This window comes from Natrix helvetica, assembly GCF_964273705.1.
Source record: "Natrix helvetica genome assembly, chromosome: 1".
In the NCBI taxonomy this organism is placed as follows: Eukaryota; Metazoa; Chordata; class Lepidosauria; order Squamata; family Natricidae; genus Natrix; species Natrix helvetica.
Genome location: NC_138548.1, coordinates 284547655 through 284570183, shown reverse-complemented (window position 1 = coordinate 284570183; position 22529 = coordinate 284547655). Strand labels below are relative to the sequence as shown.

General features: G+C 39.1%; 1 protein-coding gene across 3 annotated transcripts in view; it reads left to right on the top strand.

Annotated features, from left to right (window-relative positions):
• Positions 1-22529, top strand: part of CSF1R (colony stimulating factor 1 receptor) — a 56945-nt gene that overhangs the window by 19158 nt on the left and 15258 nt on the right. For 2 of the 3 annotated variants that reach the window (XM_081935064.1, XM_081935066.1), the window contains exons 3-15: positions 772-1047; positions 1860-2002; positions 2932-3097; positions 4003-4183; positions 6232-6347; positions 7096-7207; positions 8719-8912; positions 10019-10119; positions 11774-11900; positions 13809-13913; positions 19096-19206; positions 19824-19992; positions 20581-20663. In XM_081935064.1, coding sequence (XP_081791190.1) covers positions 772-1047; positions 1860-2002; positions 2932-3097; positions 4003-4183; positions 6232-6347; positions 7096-7207; positions 8719-8912; positions 10019-10119; positions 11774-11900; positions 13809-13913; positions 19096-19206; positions 19824-19992; positions 20581-20663 — 1884 coding nt within the window. The remainder of the gene's footprint in view (positions 1-771; positions 1048-1859; positions 2003-2931; positions 3098-4002; positions 4184-6231; positions 6348-7095; positions 7208-8718; positions 8913-10018; positions 10120-11773; positions 11901-13808; positions 13914-19095; positions 19207-19823; positions 19993-20580; positions 20664-22529) is intronic. The other variant, XM_081935065.1, reaches the window with a different exon arrangement.

The window sequence follows — 22529 nt, the reverse complement described above, 5'->3', positions numbered from 1 at the left end:
TGAGCAAATAGAAGCCATGGCCAAGAAATTTTCCCTTGAAGACCATGCAGATTCTTTAGCTGCTGCAAAAAGCTTCTACTGCTTTTTAGCTATTACCTGTTACCTGTGCATGGTTAAAGATGCTAGTTTTCACATATAAAGCCCTGTAAGTCTTGGAGCCTGGGATCAATTTAGGGCCTGTCCATTCAATGAGGGAGACTGAAACCTGCTGAAGAACTTTTCCTATCATGAAGCACAATGAGAGAGAGAGCTCTTCTCCTGGGAAACAACTTGACCACATGAGGCAAGACTGACTTTACCAAATATTGGTGGAGTCATCACACCAAGCTACTTGATCTTGAATGGCTACTATATGCATTATGTTATTACTTTTATAAATGAAGGCAAATATATGTGTCCCCGGTAATGTTACAGGATCCAATCTGAGTCACCAGAATGTGAGAGAGCAATTCCATGAGAATGGGCTCCATCACTAGTCCAAAACTCAGAAAACTAAACCTCTGGTCCTGGTGACTAATCCAAATTGGAGCTTGTTATTACTTCTATTATAATTAATATCTGTACATTGTTCTAGAGTCTATGCTGGGTTGAGGCAAAGGATTTATCTCATAAGCAAACACGTGCACACAAACACACGAGAGGCCTCTATTGAGCTCTCAGATTTTGCTCTCACTACCAAGTCGGCAGCAGGCAACCTTATTTCAGATTAATTCTAGCTATTTTTCTATGCATGCCAAGGTATCATGGATTCCTAACATATTTCTTCCACAGATCCTGAGTCGGTGTGGTGTGGCCTTCACGGTGTATATCCTTCTGTGGAAAAGGGCAGTGATGCCTTGATTCCATGCCTGATTGCTGACCCAGGATTCACAGGCAACATGACCCTCCTTAACGATTCTTCTCCAGTTCATTCAAGAGTCTCCTTCAGTCCTAAGGAAGGAATATGGATTCACCAAGTAGACCTGAGTGATAGAGGGTACTATGAGTGTAAAGCCCAGGTTCAAGGAGAATGGGTGATTTCACGCAGAATTACTCTTTCGGTCTCTGGTAGGTAGGAACTACTCTCTTGTCACAATTTGAACACATGTTTCCAAGCCTTTCAGGACAGTTGTTGTGGCAACGGTTAGAAAAAAGTGCTCAGTGCATGTGGTTTATTTTTTTCAATGTGGAGAGGTGGATTCCAAATTCTCTATATTCTTTTTGCTGTGCAATGCTAGATCAATATTAATCAACATAGAACAATTGTCCATATTGGTAGGAGAATGAACAGCTGTTTCAATACACTAGTTGTCCTTCACTGTCATTGCCAAACTGATTTGATTATTTGAATGTAAGGTAAAATGGGGACTCGGATCCATGATAACTTTTCAATCCGTTGTCTCAAAAACTGCTGAAAAAGATGCTGAAAGGTTGGGAAATTACACCGTCATTAAGCAGGAATAGCAAAGTGATAGCATAAGAAAATATGAAGACATTAGGTTTCTTTTACTGACAAGCCTTCTAGCTCAGTCTGTATTTAACAGACTTTTCTGACTTTTCTTAGACAACCTTCAGCCTTTGACAGTTAGGTTGGTACAGGTGTAAATCCCAGGTTCAAGGATGCCAAACTGGTTTGAAATTTGGTAAAGTAAAATGGCAAACCCCCTCCATGAAAAAATGGAATAATTTCTCAATTCATTGTGGCCAAACTTTGCTGGAAAAGATGATGAAAGGGTCAGGAGCTTTTCAAAAAAAAATGCACTGTTATTAAGCAAAAATAGCAAAGGGACAGCATAAGAAAATATGAAGACACTGGGTTTCTTTTACTGATATGACTCCGACTCAGTCTGTATTTAACAGACACTTCTGACTTTTCCTAGACAACGATCAGCCTTTGACAGTTACTATTGGAGGACTAGCAGACCAGGTGCGGTTACAAGGAGAGCCATTCAACATTTCCTGCAGAATACAATATTACTCTTATGAATATAATGGCAGATGGATCTATCCGCCTCCTGAAAACGTAAGTCATTTCTAAGGGTTTTGGACGTGAGCCTTAGCTAGCATTGTTTGTCTTGAATGAGCTCAGAGTTACTTGTGGCTTGTATAAGTCAGTTCATGCAAGGACTTAGACCAGACTTCCAGAGTTATTGAACGACAATGTCTACCATCCCTAACGAGCAAGACAATCATGGGCATCCAAGGATTTAATATGTGCTGCGATGTCACAATGAAAACTCTTCTCCTTAGATATTTGGGTGCAACTTTGTGATGCACAGCTAAAAAAATGTCAGCGCTTGCACACATGTGTCATCATTTTGGCATCATCATGGCTAGGTGCAGGCATCGTGAACTTATTGGCTAGCTGGGATGATGGGAGTTGTAGTCCTCAGTGATTCAAATTGAAGGAAGCTGCTTCAGCTGCATGTTGTACGTTAGTTTGTTTTTGCATCCTGATCGTTTAATCCAGGTTGTCTTTTAACTACTTCATTACAAGGTATACTGATTGTCTTGAATCTTCAAACTGCCTCATAAGCCCAAACCTCTGACATTTCTAATAAATAACAGTAAGAGACAGAAGCAAACAAAGGATAATTATTTATCAAATGGATGTACTGCAGAATCTTATGTCTTAGCTTGCTAGCTACTTTAACTGGCTTTTAAAACAATTTTTATTGTTAAGTATATTTTTATATATAGAAATACAGATGTGAAAAGATTGTCCTCATGGCTTAATATTTAGGAACTAGCACAATCTTAAATATATGTGAATCATGAAATAGCATGAACAATTGGGATTAATAAAATATTGGTGGAGGACCAGTGGGTTCCCAGCTCTATTCAAGGAAAAGTCCTAAAGTCTGGTAAAGGTTTAATTGGAGATAATGGCAATGGGCATTAGAGCTCATATTTCCCAATCAGCCCAACAATATCTGTCTTTTCTTATCACAGGCCATCTGCAATTCAATGGAATTAGATACTGAAGTTCCTCAGTCATACGCCACTGATTACACCCTATTCATTCCAGCAGTGCAGTTACAAGACAGTGGAATATATACTTGCCTTGGGGAAGCTGCACAATTGTCTGTGAATGTTTCAGCTACTCTCCAGGTGCTAGGTAGGTGAGAACACAAAGAAAACCTCCTTACCAATCAATAAAAATAGATTCTGTGTATCCAAAACACCCTACAAGTTTATAAATAATGTTGTCTTCTTTTGTTTTATGGGATTTCTAAATTGTGTTAGCTGACCACAAGGCTTTCATGAATAGAAATATGGAATATCAGTTAAATCAACCAGAAACTAATAAACACAGGATGTGTGAAGAATTACCAAAGGTTGTAAATCACCTTTCCCTAAATATCTTCTAGTCGTATTGGCCCATAATTCACATGGGGTTGTGGAAGTTATTTTTCAATGTATTTCAAGGCCGCCAGGACAGAGATATTGAATTGAATGAAGTCCTCCCTGTGGAATGTTTAAATTCTGCACGCAAAAGTAACTATTTACTGTGACAGATAATGAATCACAGGTATGCAATAGTGCATCTTGTAGCATTATGGCTGCTCCTTGTGAGTGTTGGAAGAATTACTTGGTGTTTGGTCTACCCTTCAAAATATACATGCCCCTTACAAATAGTGAACCTCATTGGACCCCGTTTCAATAAATTATTGAATAATATGAATTATTGGGATCCTTCATACAACGTGTCTGTTCCTAAAAATTACTTCTGTGATTCCCTGTAAATCCAAACCAAATACTTTCTAGTCATTCTTCCCTTCTGCGTCCAAACAGGCACTTTGGTTGTTTCTAAGGAGCTAAATTGAAGAAAGGGGATGACACCTTTATGTACTTGATTTTTGCTTTGGAATGCTGCTGTTTTGCTGCTGGAGTCCTCAGTGATTATCATCATCATAGCTTCCAAAATGGAGAACTCTACTAAGAGCCTAGCTATTTTTCTCAAAGTGAAAGATCTTTCTCTTTCCACTTCTCTATGGGTTAATTTTGTACTTTGCTCTCCAGAGAAAGGGTATCTGCGCTTGTCCACATTACAGAACAGAATTCAGGAGACGAACTTGCATCAAAATCTGAATATTCAGGTGCTCATTGATGCTTACCCTAGACCGTCAACGTATGGATGGATACACGTGAACCCATCAGGAAAGTCCACAATCACCAGCCACATGATTTTTGGTCATCAGAGGTAAAGCCTATGTCTTCCCTTCCTTCAGGTTTTTTTTCCCTCTTCAAATTATAGTTCTGTTGTCAGTCAGGGAGAGGAAAACTGTCCAATAAGGTTGCCCCGTATCATTGCAGCAAAGCCAGTATGTGCTTTATTGAGTCTTTCTTTGAGAAGAATCGGAGATAAATCTTAGACACACCAGACCCTTTTAGAGGATAACAGGGTAAAAGTCAAAAATTTGCACATACAGCCACCTAAGAAATTTCCCTGATTAAAACAGGAAGAAGTTGAACCTGGATTTCTCCGTACTGATGAATGACTTTGTGAAAAATCTCAGGCATCTAAAACTCATTGGGTCTGTCTGTCTTCAAAGTTTGTGTGGTTTGCTGTTTAAAATTGGATTTCTAATGGGTGAACTGGAATGAGCAGATCATAGTAATACAATACATGAAAATTACCCCTGCTTAGACATGATGCCACCATTCTGAGCCTGCAACCAATGGGAAGTAGACCTCGTACAGGCAGCTAGGCAGAGTGAAACACCTTTTATTTCAAACAGAGACTCAGCACTGAATGAGCTGAAGTTAGCTCTGCGGGCCTCCACCCACCAGCTATTTAAAAAGCTTAGAGCACCCCGCCCCATGCATGTAGTCTCTGTTCCAACCACTCCAGCTTCTTCCACATTCCATTCGTCGCCAATGCTGCTCCTGTTCACTGCACTGGCGTCAACACCTCCAACTCTGCAGGGCAGGGGGGGGGGGGGATTCTACCGGTTCGGACCGGTTCAGGTGAAACGGTAGCTCCAACAATCAGCTGGGAGTGAACCAGTTCACTCTGATGATTAGCTGGGCCTGCCCACCCGCCCTTGGGTTTTACTGACCTATATCCTCACATGGCAGAGTGGATTGCCACGCCTCAGCAGTAATATGGAAGGTAGGTTTTTTTCAATACTGTGCACCTACGTGCAAAGCACGTGATCACCAAACTGGTTGTTAAACTGGTAGAATCCCACCACTGCTGCAGGTCGTTCACTCTCCCCCACCATCTCCCTTCGTGATGAGACCTCCTTCCCTGTGTGGCAACTCCCTGGCCATGTCAGACGTTGACAGATGATGTTTCAAAGCTAAGTTTTGCATTCTTTGCTTTTTTTGTATCTATGTTAAGCCCTGGGAGAGATCATTCTCTGGTTCAGTTTCTAGTATCATGCATATGTGATAATACCCAATTGTGCATCACTAGCCCAGGTCATGAGGGGATGCTATCAATTTCTTGGTGCTAGGAAGCTGTCAGGGTCTGGATGGGAGAGAATAAACTGAAGCTCAGTCTTTATATGTCAGCATCTCCTGCCATCACCAGAGGTATTCCTTGATGGTCAAACATTATCCAGCAGGAAGCAGGTTTGCAAATTGGGGGTCCTTCTTAACTCAAGGGTCTTGTTGAATAAGCAAATGGAAACTATCCCTACAGGAACGTGTGCCTAACTCAAGTGTGCTTATCTTACCTGGGGCAGGAGGACTTAGCTACTCATGCTGTCATTACCATCTATTTAGACTAGTGCAATCCACTTTACAGGAGGCTGCTCTTAAAGAGTATTTAGAGACTATAGCTGGTTCAAAATGCAGTGGCCTGCATAGTTTCAGCTTCAACAATGGGAACATATAACACCAGTTTTGAAGTCCCTGCATTGTTTGCCATTTGGTTTCGCTATCTAATTGAATGTTTTGAACTACAAATGCTATCCATGGTTTGCTAGATACTCCAAGGACTTAGTTCTCCACCCAGTTTTGACTATACCAATTAGTTCTACCAGGAAGAAGCTGCTGCAAGTTTCAATACAATGTGCCCTATACTGAATAGTGACAGATGAGAAGATTGTTTGATAATCATCTTAGACATTATTTGAATGATGCTTTCTTTCACATTTCTGTTCAATGTATTTTGGAAAGCTAGCATAGCTCAAAATAAAACTCACAAAACAATCATCTGCTGCTATATTTACAATGAACATATTAACATATTTACAAACGTTTACATACATGTTTATGCATATTTGTTCTTTCTTTTGGCAGGCACAACAATACACTGAGGCTGAATCGTATGGAGGAAAAAGACAGTGGCAACTATATATTTTTTGCAGACAACGGGGAAGCCAATGCATCTATTCATTTTAGCATCTCTGTGAAAAGTATGTTCTATGATACTCATTTTTGTAATGGCATATGGGAATAACCTTGGGAACCAGAGATGCAGCCAATGGGATGGATGGGTTAATGGTGAGATAAAAGAGAAGCATTAGGAATGTGGAGAGGGCAAGCAGTACAGAAAGGACCCCCCCCCCTAGTTTCTTGGGCTGTAAAGGAAATGGGGGAATTCTGTCGATGTACAGAAGCCTAACAAATAGTGTAGAATTAACTCATCATGCTTCCCATCTGGTGTTTCTGGAAAGGCTAACATTTTCCAGCCTAGAGCACTAGAAAATTCAAACGCCACATCCAAATCTTTCTAAGGAAAATCCAGTTACCCTTAAAGCCAAACATATCCTTAACTATATCTGATTTGAGAGTAAGTAAGCAAAAGGAAATTATCTTCTTCTTTTTCTGGAAAAGCAAACACCAGCTATACTTTTCAACAAACCTGTATCTTATAAGTGTTATTTTGGTCTTAGAAGTAATCCTGAATTCTTACCAGAAGTAGCCTTTCCTAGTTATGATTGCATCAATTCACTCAGATGAAAAAAATAATTTGACTTTATGCCCCTGTAGAGAAAAAGTGATGGGGAACTAAATTGCAAAGAGCATGCTATTAATCTGATTTGCTTTGTTGAGTTCCATTTTTCAGTGTGCTACCATTTTAGTGCTGCTAATGAGATTTGAAATGAAGAAGATGTGCTTCTGTCTGTTGTCTTTAATTATTCCTTTGCATTTGCTTTGTAGCTAAACCAAAAGTTAGAATATTGACCAACAATTCCAATAGTCTCCAATGTGAAGTATCCGGCTATCCTTCTCCACATATTCAGTGGTACAAATTGCCCCGCCACATTGATAGGTGAGTTTACAGAATCACAGCACAAGCCAATGCATTTCTATTCAAAAATGCCTGCTGAGACTTAGGGGTGTAATGGCAGTTGTCACATACCAACATTATGGAACTGATACATCTCAGTTCTCAATTTGATGACTCTGTTAACTGCTTAGAAAGGGCTGTAAAGCCCCGTGAATTGGTTGAGATGTCTAACTGCTATTGCTATATTTTATATATCTATAATGAAGGAAACCCACTGGGCTGATTTGTTGGTTTTGGTTTTGGTTTCTTTTGAAATGCAGCTTCCTATTATGTAATCTCTGGAGTAGTTAATTTACACTGAATTAAAATTATAGAATGGTTGAGGCAATCAATAAAAGACAAAAGGGTACAGGGAAAAATGGGTTTATGAAGCTGATTGCCATAAAAAACTGTTGCTAATTTGTAGATCATGCTTATTTGTCAATGATTCTCATCCATTTGGTTGCTGCTAATTCAAATGATCTAAAATGATAAAGGCCAATGGCAGTGAGATCAGGAATGGTAGCGCCTAACCCAGGTGTTAGACCTGTGATGGCGAACCTATGGCAGAGGTGGTTTCCGGCTGCTGCTACTGCCACTTTGCTCAGGGATGCACACGCATGCACAGTAGTAAAAAATGCTTCTGCACATGTGCAGAAGCCAAAAACAAGATGGCGGCGCCTACGGCACCTCCAAGAGAACCGGTTCGGGGGCGTGGCAGGCCAAGTTACTACCTATTCGGTCAAACCAGTCTGAACCGGTAGGAATCCACCTCTGGCACACTTGCCCAAAGTGGCACACACAGCCTTGCCTGTTTGTCTTCTGGATTTCTGGTGCACATGTACACGTGATTATCAGCTGTCCTTTGCACTCATGGCAGCGCTGAAAACCGGTGTGCACATGTGTGCTGGCCAGTTCATTGTCAGGTTTGTATGCGTGCCTGAACCCAGAGGTTCGGCTTTTCCAGAGCATGATCCCTTTGTGGGTGCAGCATTGCCAAAAACCGGCCTGTGCATGCACGCTGGCCAGCTGATTGTCGGGCGCGCATGCACGCTAGAACCCGGAAGTTTGGCTTTACTGGAACGTGGCCCCATCGACCATGCATGCAACATTTCCGTGCGACCTTTTCGGCATTGAGTGCCGAAAAGATTCACCATCACTTTGTTAAGACCCTTTGGCTGCAGACCAGTACAAGCAAGCAAGCAAAGCTTTATTTGTACATATGTGGCATCTAAGTAGTGCACAAAATCACTACCCCCCCTCCCCCCCGGGCTGGGTCTATGGAAAAAAATTATTTTCCACGGAACCAGTCCTTGGTGCCCAAAAGGTTGGGGACCATGGTATTAGACAGTATCTCTTTGATAAATTAGCTCTTTTCCCTGTTGTTTTCATCATTTAGACGAGGGTAAGAAACATCAATACATCATGATACATCAATCCTTAGAAATTCTGGAAAATAAAATTATCATTCACCTGTCATACTAATATCTCTGACATTTTTGTTTGTCTATCAGATGTGGTCAACATGGGGCCCTGAGTTTGAATCACTCCAGTCTAGAGATCATGAGTAAAATTCCCCTTGTCAGAGTGTCATTGAAGAGTGTCCTTAAGGTGAAGAGAGAGGACAGTGAGACCATTTGCTGTTTTGCAGTTAATAGCGCTGGAAATGACTCCGATTCCATTATACTTTCTGTCGATAAGGTTATTGGTAAGTTCAATTTGTATATTCATTGGATTTTTAAAAAAATAGTTTTCCTGAGGCATTTCAGTAATTTCTCAATTACTGTAATTTCTCATCGTACTCCGTACTCATCGTACTCCATCATCTTTTAAAAAAACCTACTATTTTTCCATTCACTTAAAGAGAACATTTACTGCTATAATTTGAGGTTGAGAAAATTAAACAATAGTAGTAGATTTATTCAAAAATTCAAATGTAGAAAAAAATAAAGAAAAGAAAACATCCCAAAAGGAATGGATTTCCATTTGAAACTTACACATTTGATTACTTTTATTTTTTTTGTTTTTTGGTAATTTACATTAAAAAAAAACTATTGGAAGTTTTTAGCAATAAATACACATTTTTAATCTTTAATTTCTGCTCTCTGGGCTAATTTTTCATCTTTTTATAAAGGCCTAGTATTTTCGAAACTTGGGGGAAAGAGTGACATGGTGGATGAATATTTAATTCCACCTTCCTCAACTGTTTTGAAAAATACATCTCTACTATCTTATTGTATTGCACAAAAAGGAGTAGAAAGTCAACGCTTTTCTTTCTTTCTTTCTTTTTTCCCTTGTCCTACACTTTTCTCTCTTCTCTTTTCCTCCCTTATTTTCCCATTATTTTCATTATTTTCTGTATTTTATATTTTGATAAACTAAAAAAACGCTATAAAAAGTAAAATCATCACCCCATCTACCTGTGCATTATTGTCCAAAAAACGTGGATACATTTTCAGCATGAATGAACTCAATAACGTTCATAAAGGTATAAAGCACAAGGACAGGTATGACACAATTAAAAGAGTTGCTTGATTCATATACATCATGCCAAATGATGGCTTGTTCAGTTAACCACAATAGTCTCGGTTGGCATAAAATGCTGTGCCTGAAACCAACTGCCTCGCAGCTGAGCTCACTTTGCAAACTCAGCAATATTTCACACTGCTAGAGAAAAATTGTGGTGCATGCTATTGTCACGTGTGTAGATTTACTCTAATCTGACAAACCGATCACAGAACCTTCTCCTGTTAGTCTCAAGGATGTTGGGACTCCCTGCCACTGTTCTCTTCCTTCTGCATCTTGTGTTTCCAGGAAACAAGAATGAAATCTCCAAACTACTTTATGCAGGCTTTGGAGGCACAATGACTTTCCTTCTTCTGTGTATCATCATCTTGGTCTATAAATATAAACAGGTAAGGATTTTTTTTAATTTATGTATGGAAGGAAAAATAATCAAGAATTTGCCAAAGAAGCTCTGAAACTCAAATGACTTGGTGTCATTTGGATATGTTTTGAACCACAATCTCCATCATCCTCAATGAATAAGGAAGCTGAGTGATTGTGGGAATTGCAATTCAGAGAAATAATTACTTAGAAAACACACATACGCCAATAGGCTGAAGAAAGGGGAAAAAACAGAATTTTTCAATATGTTTCTTTCCACCATCTCCCAAAAAAGGGGGAAGGAAGAAATATATTCTGTGTGAAACTCAGTTAAAGCAAACAACCTCCTTAAGATTAAAATTACAATATATAAACAGTCATTAATACACACCAGAAGTAAAATATATAGAATGGCATATTTGTGGCAAAACAGGTTTTACCAAATTTCTTTGACATGTTGCTTAAAAACCACAATTGGCCCTGGAATTTTGATCATAAGTCAGGGCATAAGCAGGTTGCACATGACCTAACTCCATTTTTTGACCGTATTTTCCAGTTTATTTCCAATAAACTGAGTCACCATGATCATTGTTCTGTAGGGAGAACGAGGCAGACAGGGACTGAGGCAAGGCAAGTTGAAGCTAACGCAAACTTTATTAACAGTGACAAACAGCTCATATGTACAGCAAACCTCGAACCGGCAAACAGCGAAGCAAAGGACAGCTGACAGCTCTTTTATACTAGAGCTGTCAGACGCTTAGCCAATCAGGTAGCTGGAATCTCCTGCCAGCAGGCTGCTCGCGTCTCAGCCAATCAGGAACTAGCAATGCAAGTCAATGGCAGGAAACTTCAGTATTCAACAATCATCCAAAAAAAAAATCACAGTAATATGACACTGCAATCAATGGTAAATGTGAGCCTGTTGCCAAGTGCCCAATAGGTGGTCAATGTGACTGTAAGAGACAGCCTTAGATTTTAGACTGCTGGAAGTGCTTTACAAGTCATATAACACCCTTTTGGAAACTGTCGTAACTTCAAACAATCATTAAGCAACTGGTTGTTAAGCAAGGAGTATCTGTATATTTATTCTGGGAATTTAAAATCTCCCTACTACCACCCCCAAATGATGAAATGTGGGAGAGATTCTTCTGATAGTATTTTCTCTCTTGTTGTCCCTTTTTCTATAGTGCAAGTAGGGAGAGCAGGGAATAAGGACCAATTCTTCAGGAGCAATTTTAATTTTATTTATTTTAATCTATGAAGTGATATTACTTCATTAACAGTTACATTGTTGTACAGATATTGTGAATATATATACTAGTTTTGAAAGTCATCCAGAGTTATCCAGTGGTAAGATGGATGGCCAATACATTTGATAAATAAGTAATTTACAGAATAATAACTTCATTTTCATAAAATGCATGTATGTCTTTTTTCAATATAATTATTATCTCTTGTTTTTCTTTTCCTCTATTTTTCCTTTTATCTTCCTCATTTCTTATCCTATGTCTTCAAGTATTGCTTCTCCTCTTTTAATGAGGAAATGCTGCATTAATCTTTATTCACATTTCAATGAAACAATCTGTCATTTTATGAGATTACCATAATAGGATTGGGCCATATAAGTACAATACCAAAATATTGTGAAACAACATATGATTCCTAAATAATTTCTCTTCTCAGAAACCAAAATATCAAATCCACTGGAAGATTATTGAAGCCTCTGAAGGAAACAATTACATCTTTATTGACCCCACCCAGCTTCCTTACAATGAGAAATGGGAATTTCCTAGAAACAACCTGCAATTTGGTGAGGAGCACCTCTACATTTTTATCTCTAACCAAAAGTTCATTTGGCCCCACCAGCAGATTAGATACTGAAATTATACAACAGTATGAAAATATCTAATTGTGGGATAGGGTTGTAGCATTATTCTTGTGAAAATGTTGAGGTTTTATAGAAGCAGAAAAACGAGACAAATGAAAAATTAACACTTGAATCCAAGAGTAAATAAACTGTGGAATATATATATCATTGGAATGTTGTTGTTGTTTAAAAAAAACCTGTTGAGATTGAATAACTAAAGCAAGGCATAATGGAAAAATAGAACTGGCTTTTGAAAAGCTCATCTTGCCCATATTGACTTATTCACTATTAACAGACTCTGCTAAAAATGTTTTCAAGATCATGTTTTCAAGCATATATTCTCACCCACACAAAGAGTGAATTAAAATACTGCTGTTTTTCCAAATGTGTTATTGTATTTATTATTAATTTATTAATTTATTATATCTGCAGCATGTCCCTTCTGTTGCCATGAGTGGGGCGGGCCAATCCCAGTGGGGTGAGCAAGTTCTTCAGAGAGCCTGAATCAATGCTTTAAAAGTGATAACCAATACCTTGAATTGCACTAGAAGCAAACCAGCAGCCATTGTTGCAGCTTGTGGAATAGGAGTGGAACCTGGGCCAACTTAAACGCCCCGAGAATTGGCCACGCCACTGCCTTCTGCAACAGTTATGGCTTTCAAATACTCTTCAAGCATAGCCCCATGTAGAATGCATTTGAAATGGTTGGATTACTTCAATGTGCACCCTAAATGACAATAAAATAAAGGGTTTTTAAAAATCATTCTTGAAAGTGCCAAACGAGACAATTCTTGGAGATGCAATTTTTTTTCTTTTATTTGAAATTGTATCTGACCTCAGAGCTATAATAAATTTTGAAACCATTTGAAATGGTTTTTCATGCTTACAAGTCTGCAGAAAATGAATTGTGGCTCCAACTACTTTTACTTGGATACAGAGTATTTTTTAAAAAACTTAAGAAGCCAAGATCATGAATATTTATGGCAGAAATGTACTTATATAAGGAGACAGGAAAAAGCTGCCTCCTTTCTCCTTCCTTATTTTGATTGGCATTAGAGTCACTGGCAAAGAATGTATGCCAAAATTAAAAAAAACACAACTGGAATTAAAATGGAAACTCAGAAACTAAAATAATACACTATTGAAGTTGTACTTTCAATTGCTTAGACCAGAGGTAGTCAACCTTTTTATACCTACCGCCCACTTTTGTATCTCTGTTAGTAGTAAAATGTTCTAACCGCCCACCGGTTCCACAGTAATGGTGATTTATAAAGTAGGGAAGTAAATTTACTTTATAAAATTTATAAAGCAGAGTTACAGCAAACTCCTACCGCCCACCATGAAAGCTGGAACGCCCACTAGTGGGTGGTAGGGACCAGGTTGACTACCACTAGCTTAGACAAATGTTCTATGTTAAAACTGATAACAGAATACATATAGTAATATGTTTCAATAATGGATGATTTGATCAAAAGGGGCAAAGATTGGCATGGCGCAACTGAATAAGAAAAGCAATATTTGTATTTGTCTATTAAATGATTATTTCCCATAAAGTGTACACAAATAATTCACCTGGTAACTGCTTCCTATTGAAAAGTAAGCATGGTTCTTTCTGCAGAAGAATGAATAAATTTTTTTTTTTAAGTAATTCTATGGATGCCTGTAAATTCCTCGTTTATCTACTTTGTGTTTCTCTATTCCCTTTTTTTCATTTTTCCTCTTTTTTCTTTGCGTATGCTTTTCTTTACTTTTTCTGATCTTAAATCTGCATCATTAAAAAATAATATATATGAATGCATATTATTAAAATTAATTTTAAGGAAAATTTAAAAGACAGTATTTACTTCACAGGAAAAGTCCTTGGAGCTGGAGCTTTTGGGAAGGTGATTGAAGCCACAGCTTTTGGGCTGGGAAAGGAGGATTCTGTCTTGAAGGTGGCAGTGAAAATGCTGAAATGTAAGTACCAGATCAAGGGATGCAGTGGCTCAGGGGCTAAGATGCTGAGCTTGTCAATCAGAAAGGTTTGCAATTCAGCGGTTTGAATCCCTAATGCTGCTTAATGGAGTGAGCTCCTGTTACTTGTCCCAGCTTGTGCCAACCTAGCAATTCGAAAGCATGTAAAAAATGCAAGTAGAAAAATAGGAACCACCTTTGGTGGGAAGGTAACGGCGTTCCGTGAGCCTTCGACATTTAGTCATGCTGGGCACATGACCATGGAAATGTTTTCGAACAGCGCTGGCTCTTCAGCTTTGAAACGGAGATGAGCGCCACCCCCTAGAGTTGGGAACGACTAGCACATATGTGTGAGGGGAACCTTTAACTTGACCTTTAAGTACAAGATGAATCCAAACTGGTAGTAAAAAATGCTACTGGTTCGCCCAAACTGGTAGTAAAAAATGCTAACGGTTTGCCCGAACCAGTAGTTCTGATGATCAGCTGTGCCGCACAATTTATATTATCTAGAAAACAGGAAATCCCGCTTTCTAGCAAATCTAAATCATGCGTCACAGCTGTTTCCCCCCTCTTGCTGTTCTCCTTACCTTTGCAGACTCAGGTTTCTTAATCCTCTATTTTCAGCGTTGCATGGCAGTGCATGCAGTGTGCATGTGCATGAAGCACACATGCGCACATGAAGCAAACCAGTAGCAAAGCAAACAGGTAGCAGATTTCAGAGCCTTTCACCTCTGAACCAATCCCTTGTGCCCAAAAGGTTGGGGGCTGCGGCATTAAAAGACAAATCAAAAGAAGAAAAAGTGCATGAATAAAAGAAAAGTGCAATAAGTTTTCTTTCTCTTTTTTCATGCAGTTTTCTGTTTTTCTATTTTGATTTGTCTTATGTGAGTGTTAACTAAAGCTTTCTTTTTCCTAAAAATATATATGTCACTTTGACCTCCTTTTCAACAGATAATTACATTCTTATTACCTTAAATATTTTACAACCCCCCCCTTTTTTTTAGTCCACACCTTACTAATCTTCAAATCCATAAATCATCCATTAATTTTTCCTCTTTCAGCAAATGCTTAAGGTTTTCAGTCTTTCAAGAAAAAAAACATTTTTGTTATTTTTTTCTCTGAGTGAGCTGATCAGTCTTGCCATTTCTGACATTTTCACAATCCATTCCTCCACCGTGGGAATCTCATTTTTCATCCATTGTTTGATCCACCCACTTCAGTGACTCAGCCACAGAAGAGTATTTGGGAAGTATGCATCCCTTTTTTTTTATTTATGTAACAGACATATACAAGTTATCTTATTAGGAGTAACATTTTCTCCCTCCCCTCCCCCTCCCCCCACTTACCCCTCCATTTCCCCACCCTAACCCTCCCTAACCCAACCCCTGACTTCCCAGATAGAGTCAGAAGCATAGTTACCAGCAAATCTGAAAAACAAATATCCCAATAATAATATGCATATATCAGAATAAGAACAAGATAATACAAAAAAGACAAAAAAGGAGAAAAACCATCATAACCTCCTTTCCAAAACCATTACTACATATTTATGAAGCATTTCTCAACCAAATCCCATAGACACTTCCTTTGAACCGTACCTTAATTTTACAAAATCAATCCAGGGATACCAATCTATAGTATACTTATCGTAAGAGTGATCTTTTAGGTATACAGAAATTTTATCCATTTCGGCAAGATTTGCTACCTTAAGTATCCATTCTTCTATAGAGCATAATTCTGCTTTCTTCCAATATTGTGCTATCAGCAGTCTAGCTGCTGTAATCATATACAATATTAATTTAGTTTCAGCAACAGTGCAGTCAGGTACTATGCCCAATAGAAAAAATTGAGGAGCTAAATAATTAACTATACCAGATAATGTAATCTTATCCTTAGCATATAACTTAGAATAAAAATCTACGAACACCCTCTGAATATCTTTTTGTAGATAAACCATTTTACCCTTATCCTCAACCTTATCTATGATATTTTGAGTTCTCCTTTTCCGTAGATGATAAGCTAGCCACCTCCCAGGCTTATTGGCATTACAGACTGTATTATGCTTAAGGTATCTCAACTGTATTGCAGTCCGTTCTGCCACTAACATGTTCAGCTGCCCTTTCAACAATTTAATAGTAGTATAAATTGGCCTATCTTGAGGGCTTGATATCAGCAGTTTCTCTTTAATCTTAATCTCCTTCTCCAATTCTTTCAATTTAGCTTCTCTATCCCTTTTAATCTTATTATTCAAATAGATCAATATGCCCCTCATATAAGCCTTACTAACGTCCCAAACCATCTCTGTTGAGGTGCCTTTATCCATGTTAAGCACAAAAAAATTCTTTCAATTGTTTCTTACACTCCAACACATTCACATCATATTTAAATAATCCCTCATTAAGCCTCCAAGATCTTCGTTGAGTCATCAAGTCCTGTATCTCCATCATCACCGGGCTGTGGTCTGAAATAGTTCTCGGAAAAATCTTAACCTCTTTAATCCTAGAAAGCAAATCGTTTAATATTAACATAAAATCAATTCTAGAAAAAGACTGATGTCTGTCCGAGAAAAACGTATAGTCTCTTTCCTTCTCATAGCGGAGCCTCCAGACATCCATTAATTCCAATTCATCCTTCAGATCAAAAAAAGCTGAAGGCAACCGCCCTCTACAAGTTGAGGTTGAAGCTCCAGATCTATCCATCTGTGTGTCTATAACCCCATTCCAATCCCCCATAAAAACAAATGATTTGTAGTCCAAGTCCGATATTCTCCTCTGCAAATCCTTAAAGTATTTCATCTGCTGTTGATTAGGGGCATAAATCCCAACAAGTAATATTTTCTGATCCAATAGCATAAGTTCCACTAAAATATATCTCCCTTGCAGATCTGCTTCCAATAAATTAGCTGACAAGCTTTTATTAACATACAGCACCAAACCATTCTTTTTTTCAGGAGCTGAGGCTACAAAACATTGTCCCAATTTCCAATTGTCCAAAAAATTTTGATCACTAGACTTAATATGCGTCTCCTGAAGGCAAATTACATCATTTTTATGCTGTTTCAAATAATAGAAAACCTTTCTTCTTTTTTGTGGGGAATTAAGTCCATTAACATTCCAGGTCAGCGGCCTGACCATCGTCAAGCTTAGTTTGAAGCTTCTGAAGCATAGCCTTCATATCAGTAGGAGATCTCTTAGGCCTTGCTCCTCCCACGGCTTCTGATTGTGTAGGTACATCAACAGAGATACTCGAAGTTTGCTGTATAGTCTTCTCCATTTTCTTTGCCGTTGCTCTGGTAATTCTCTGTTCTTTAAATTCCAATCCCAAGCCTACTGCTTCTTCCAGTCTCTCCACAAGCTGTTTATCAACTGACGCAAGTGCCGAGGCTGCTATCTCTATTGACTCCTGCTGAACAGGCTGGATCTTTTCCGATTCCAATCCTAGCTCACCAGCATTCAGAACCTTGGAATAAAAGTCTCTAGCCTTCTGAGTAGAATCCAATCGATATCTTTTCCCAGAGTAAATCAAAGTAACGCCAATTGGCAATTCCCATCTAAATTGCAGGTTACGTTTCTTCAATTCATCCATCAAAAATTTAAACTCTTTGCGCAGCCTAAGCATTTTCAATGGTATTTCTTTCAAAACTTTCACCTCCTGATCTCGCACAGTACATCTCTGATGATATGCAGCCTGTACAATCTCATTACGCAGGTATCTCCTTTCCAGATGAACCACCACATCTCTTGGCAAATTTCGCTGTCTTGCATACCAGGAGTTAACTCTGTAGGCTTTCTCAATCTGTTGGAGAATCTCTTTTGGATCTACTTGTAGAAGGGGGGCAAAAGCCTCCACGCAAATCACCCTCAAATCTTCTCCTTTCCCGCTGTCTATATCCTCTGGCAAACCCCTTACTCGCAAAACAGCCTCTAACTGCTTGTACTGGAATAGCAACTGCTCAAGCTCAATTCTATCCGCCCTCTCTTCCAACTTGTCTGCCCGGTATTCCAATTTTCCAACATCCTTCTGAGTCTCTTTAACCACATCATCCAGGAATTCCAAATTTACAATCAGTCCAGAAAGGGCAGAAACAACATCATTTCTAATGTCTTGATTAGCCCGAGCTGCCTGATCCCTCATCTCTTCCATAGTTTGGTTCATTTGATCCATTTGGTCCTGTTGGCTTCTCATTTGTTGTTTCAAATCCAACATATTTTTCTCCATATTACCAAACTTAATGTTCAGAGTATCCAATATTTCTTTATTGGTAATTGCTGCAAGTGGTGGATTTTGGGATTGAGATTGAGGTTGTGCCAACAAGGACAGCTGAGATTGTTGTAAAGGAGAGGAGGTGCCCTTAGGCTTGGTACCTCTCTGTACTGCCATAACTTGCCAATGCGCCAAGCAAGTCAAAAAAAAAAAAAACAAGAGGAAAATCCTCTTTTCTTTTCAATTCCAACCACCAGATGGCACTGTTGTATAAGGTTTCAGTAAGAGTCAATTAAGGAGAACAAGCAGAAAAAGAAAAGTAGCCATTTTAAAAGGGAAAAGTTCTCCGTTTTTTTTCCCCTAGAGTGAAAGTCTTTGTTATAAAGCTGTAGAATAATAAGAGAAAGCAGAAAAAAAAACCAAAAATACTTGCAGCCACCGCTTCAGTCTCAGTCTGTCCATTACAATTCAACACCAATCAACAATGTAGACGGAGACGTGCCTTCCAGAGCTTGCCCTGCAAAGCAGGGGGATCCAGCTGTTGGAGCTTCCTCTCGGGCTACCTGGGGAGCACCGCTTCTACCTCCTTCCTGGAGGGTCCAAACGGGCTCAACCCAGCCCGAAAAAGCTCTCCTCCGCCTCTTTGCTCGAAGCAGAGGATTTTCGCCCCTGGGAATCGGCGAAACAATCAGCTGTAGATCGGACGCTCTAAAGGGAGCGTCCTTTGCCCTGGTGGCATCCGCCGGAAGTCCCATCCCTGATGTAATGTATGTGGATGCCCACAGTCACTCTTTCCCAACCGTGACTGTTGCAGAAGTGGGCTTCTACATTGAATAAGGTTTTGAACAAGCTCCATTCAATTATTCTAAATGGTTCAAGCCTTTCCATCATCTGGTGTTTTCATTTCAGGCGTCATGTCTGTTTCCTATACCCTGCTCCCATATTTTGACTTCAAATTAATTGTTCTCATGTTGGATTTCAGCAACTGCACATACAGATGAGCAAGAAGCTCTTATGTCTGAGCTGAAAATCATGAGCCATCTGGGTCACCATGAAAATATTGTCAATCTTCTAGGAGCATGTACCCATGGAGGTAATTATCCTTCTCATCATTTCTTTTCTGGTTCACAGAAATATTGTTTCCTTTCTTTTCTATCATTGGTTGAATCATAGATTTCAAAGTGAAGATGACAGCTACTACTTGAATAAATATTTGTTTGAAAATATCAGATACCCATCAAACTATAAAAGCCACCAATGGTTTAATTCCGGAACTTAAAACATGTAGCATACTGGAAATTGAGCTCAGCTTGAGAGATTATTGATTTTTATATCCTTCTTCAGAGCTGTCTGATCTGAAGGAATAAAACAGATTAAAAAATAATTCCACTTTCACATCTTGAAGTTGTTAAGGTTGAAAAATATGGTCTTGTGCTGGGGTGTTAAACTTGCGACCTCGCATGACGTATCAAGATTCTTTTCCCCTTCGCTAAACCAGGCAGGGGCGAGGCCAGCATATAACGCAACCAGCCTGCGGACTGCAAGTTTGGCACCCCTGGTATGGTGAATCCTAGATAAAGAGTAGAATTAGATGGCCCATAGGTCATTCTAACTTTGTGATTCTTTCAATACTGCACTTCACTGATCAATGCTGTTATGTGGCAGAAAAATGATTGTACTTTCAAGTGATGTTCCTTTTCTGTTTTCTAGGCCCTGTCCTTGTAATTACTGAGTATTGTCCCTTTGGAGACTTGCTGAATTTCCTGAGAGAAAAAGCTGAGCATCTCATAATCGAGGGTTTAACCTTGGAATGCACTCTTGATAGCTTGATGGCTGATTACAAAAATATCTACCTTGGAAAAAAGTATGTCCAAAGAAGGTAATAAGTTAGTCATCAGTGGTATGAGATGTAAAACTGTGTTAAGAGTTTGTTAATACACTGGCATTGAATCACAACATATTTATTAAGTGTGCAAAATGTTGCCCCGAATGATTTTGGAGAGTGAGATGGATGGCATATACATTTAATTAATTGAAATAGTAAGCAATTATTCTATTGCAATCTCCAGTAGAGACTCCAATTTCTATTTTAAGACAGATGGGTAATCTGAAGTTCTAGGCCCACATGTAAAACCCAAATATCCTTTTTTTAAAAAAATGTTGGAGATCATTCCAACCATAATTGATGAAATCTCTTATTCAGTTCCCCAACATTTTAAGCGAAGAAACACAGAGAAAGTTTAGCAGAAACCTGACTATGTACAATTCTGAAATATTCCTTTACTTACAGCAGTGAAGAGGGAGAAACTCTTGTTTGTCCCTGTGTGTGAACGAGGTCTGTTCAGTTTCTCAGTAGGACTTCTAGAATTAAATCAAAGCTTATTAACTATTTGGCAGGGCAGATCTGCTCTTAAAGCTGATAGAAATTATTAATGTTTTTCCCCCTCTTTTGATCTCTTTAATTCAGTGATAGTGGATTTGGATGCCAAAGTGTTGACAGTTATTTGGAAATGAAATCGGTCATAGCATCAGTACCTATGCCACCACAAGGTAATGCTCAAAGATCACTGCTAAGAGAAATGGACAAACACAGCAAAATGTTTGTTGTAGAAATTTAACATCATTACTAATATTTTGGCTAAATTTCTGTCTGCTTATTACTATGCATTTGTCTCTTTGAAGAACTCAGTGCAACCTGGCCTTATCTTCATAATGGCTATGTAAGGTAGGCTTAACTGGCTGAGAGTTGATTCTGCTCCAGGGTGTAATCAGCCAACAAGAAGTTCCGACGCGAACACCACCATTCCCAATCCTACCCATTGTCTTCTCATTACTGCTGCCCTCTGTCCCCAAGCTTTTCCAGTATTTTCCTATTGATGCTACCAATCTTTCCTCCTGCCTATCCGCTGATCTTTCCACAGTCTTCTGGCTGCTTTTGACACACTTCTGTTTGTCTGCTCATTTTCAGCTCTAATTATTTTATAAAATGTATTATTTTATTCAGCATGGAACAACAAAACATTAGATATAATCCAGGAAAAAGTGTGTATCTACTAGATTAAACAGGTTCATATCATGCCTGTCTCAGTGACCAGGCACCTCATTTTTGGAACTGGGGCACAAAACTTCCTAGTTTAAATCTTAACCATCTCACGACTTATTAGCTGAACTAAAAATATAATCTGATTCCAAATAGCTGTTTGTAAAACATAAGGATATGTCGTTTATACTGTATAAAAATACATATATTTTAAATCTGGAAATAAGTGATTAAGTTAAACACTAATTTTATTACAAATTTAGTAATATTAGTTCACTTCTGCACAAGATCTGATAAATTAGGGCTCTGCTCTGATTTGACCAGAATAAGATAATAACAGAGTTGAAAGGGACCTTGGAAGTCTTCTAGTCTAACCCCCTGCTCAGCAGTAAACCCTACACCATTTCAGACAAGTCCAAACTCAGCTGAATCATTTGACATAGGACAGACTTATCTTATCCTTCCCTAATTCAAATTCTTCTGGAGAACTTGGTCTTAGATGAGTCAAGTGGGAACTCTGTAGACTAAAAACAGCATATTGTTCTGACCCCCCTTCGTCCCACACCAACACACTCCGAGCCAAAGATACTTTACAGAATTTATTAACAGACAGACAGGTCCTTGGCAGCAAACCGGCACAGACAAGCCTGAGCAGCAATCCAACACAGATAAGCCTTGGCAGCAATGCCAAGCTCACAATGCTGTTCTCCAACATTAGTTAATGCGTTGACTTCTGCAAAAGGGGCGTGTGCACAAGCAGTCCTTTTATAGTCTGGAGAGGAGCCTAATTACCACTAGCCGAATGTAATTACCTCCTGTAACTGCGCAACTGCGCCTATTAGCTCTCCGGTGCCGGGCATCCAGAAACAACTCACTGCTGATGTCCGGATCACACTCCCTTGTCTCCTCCCCACTGGTCCAAGGCTCAGGCACCTCCTGGTGGCCAACCAGTCTCTCTGTGCCCTGCTCAGAGTCGGAACTCTGTCCAGGGTCCTCCACATCCTCCAGCGCCGACTCATAGGGACCCTCGCTGTCGGAGCCTGGTGGCAGCTCCAACGGCTCCTGCTAGGCCACAACACTATACTATGGAGTTTGCAGGGGGTTGCCTTTAGAGGAAGACAAACTTGATGCAAGGGTGATAATTATGCCCCACTATGCTACCCCCTTTTTTGAATTAGTATCAAGATTGTGGGAGTTAGACAGCCAGAAACATGTTTATTTGCTGTTCTGGCACTCACCACTTCATTGTTATCTGGACACTGTATCTTAATAGTTCAGTTTCTGTGTGGGGTGTCTCTCTTGCAAGGGATCTTTTTAAAGAATATCCTTCAGTTTGTCTATCCAACTTTCCATTCCTTTTTTTAGTCTTTCTGTTT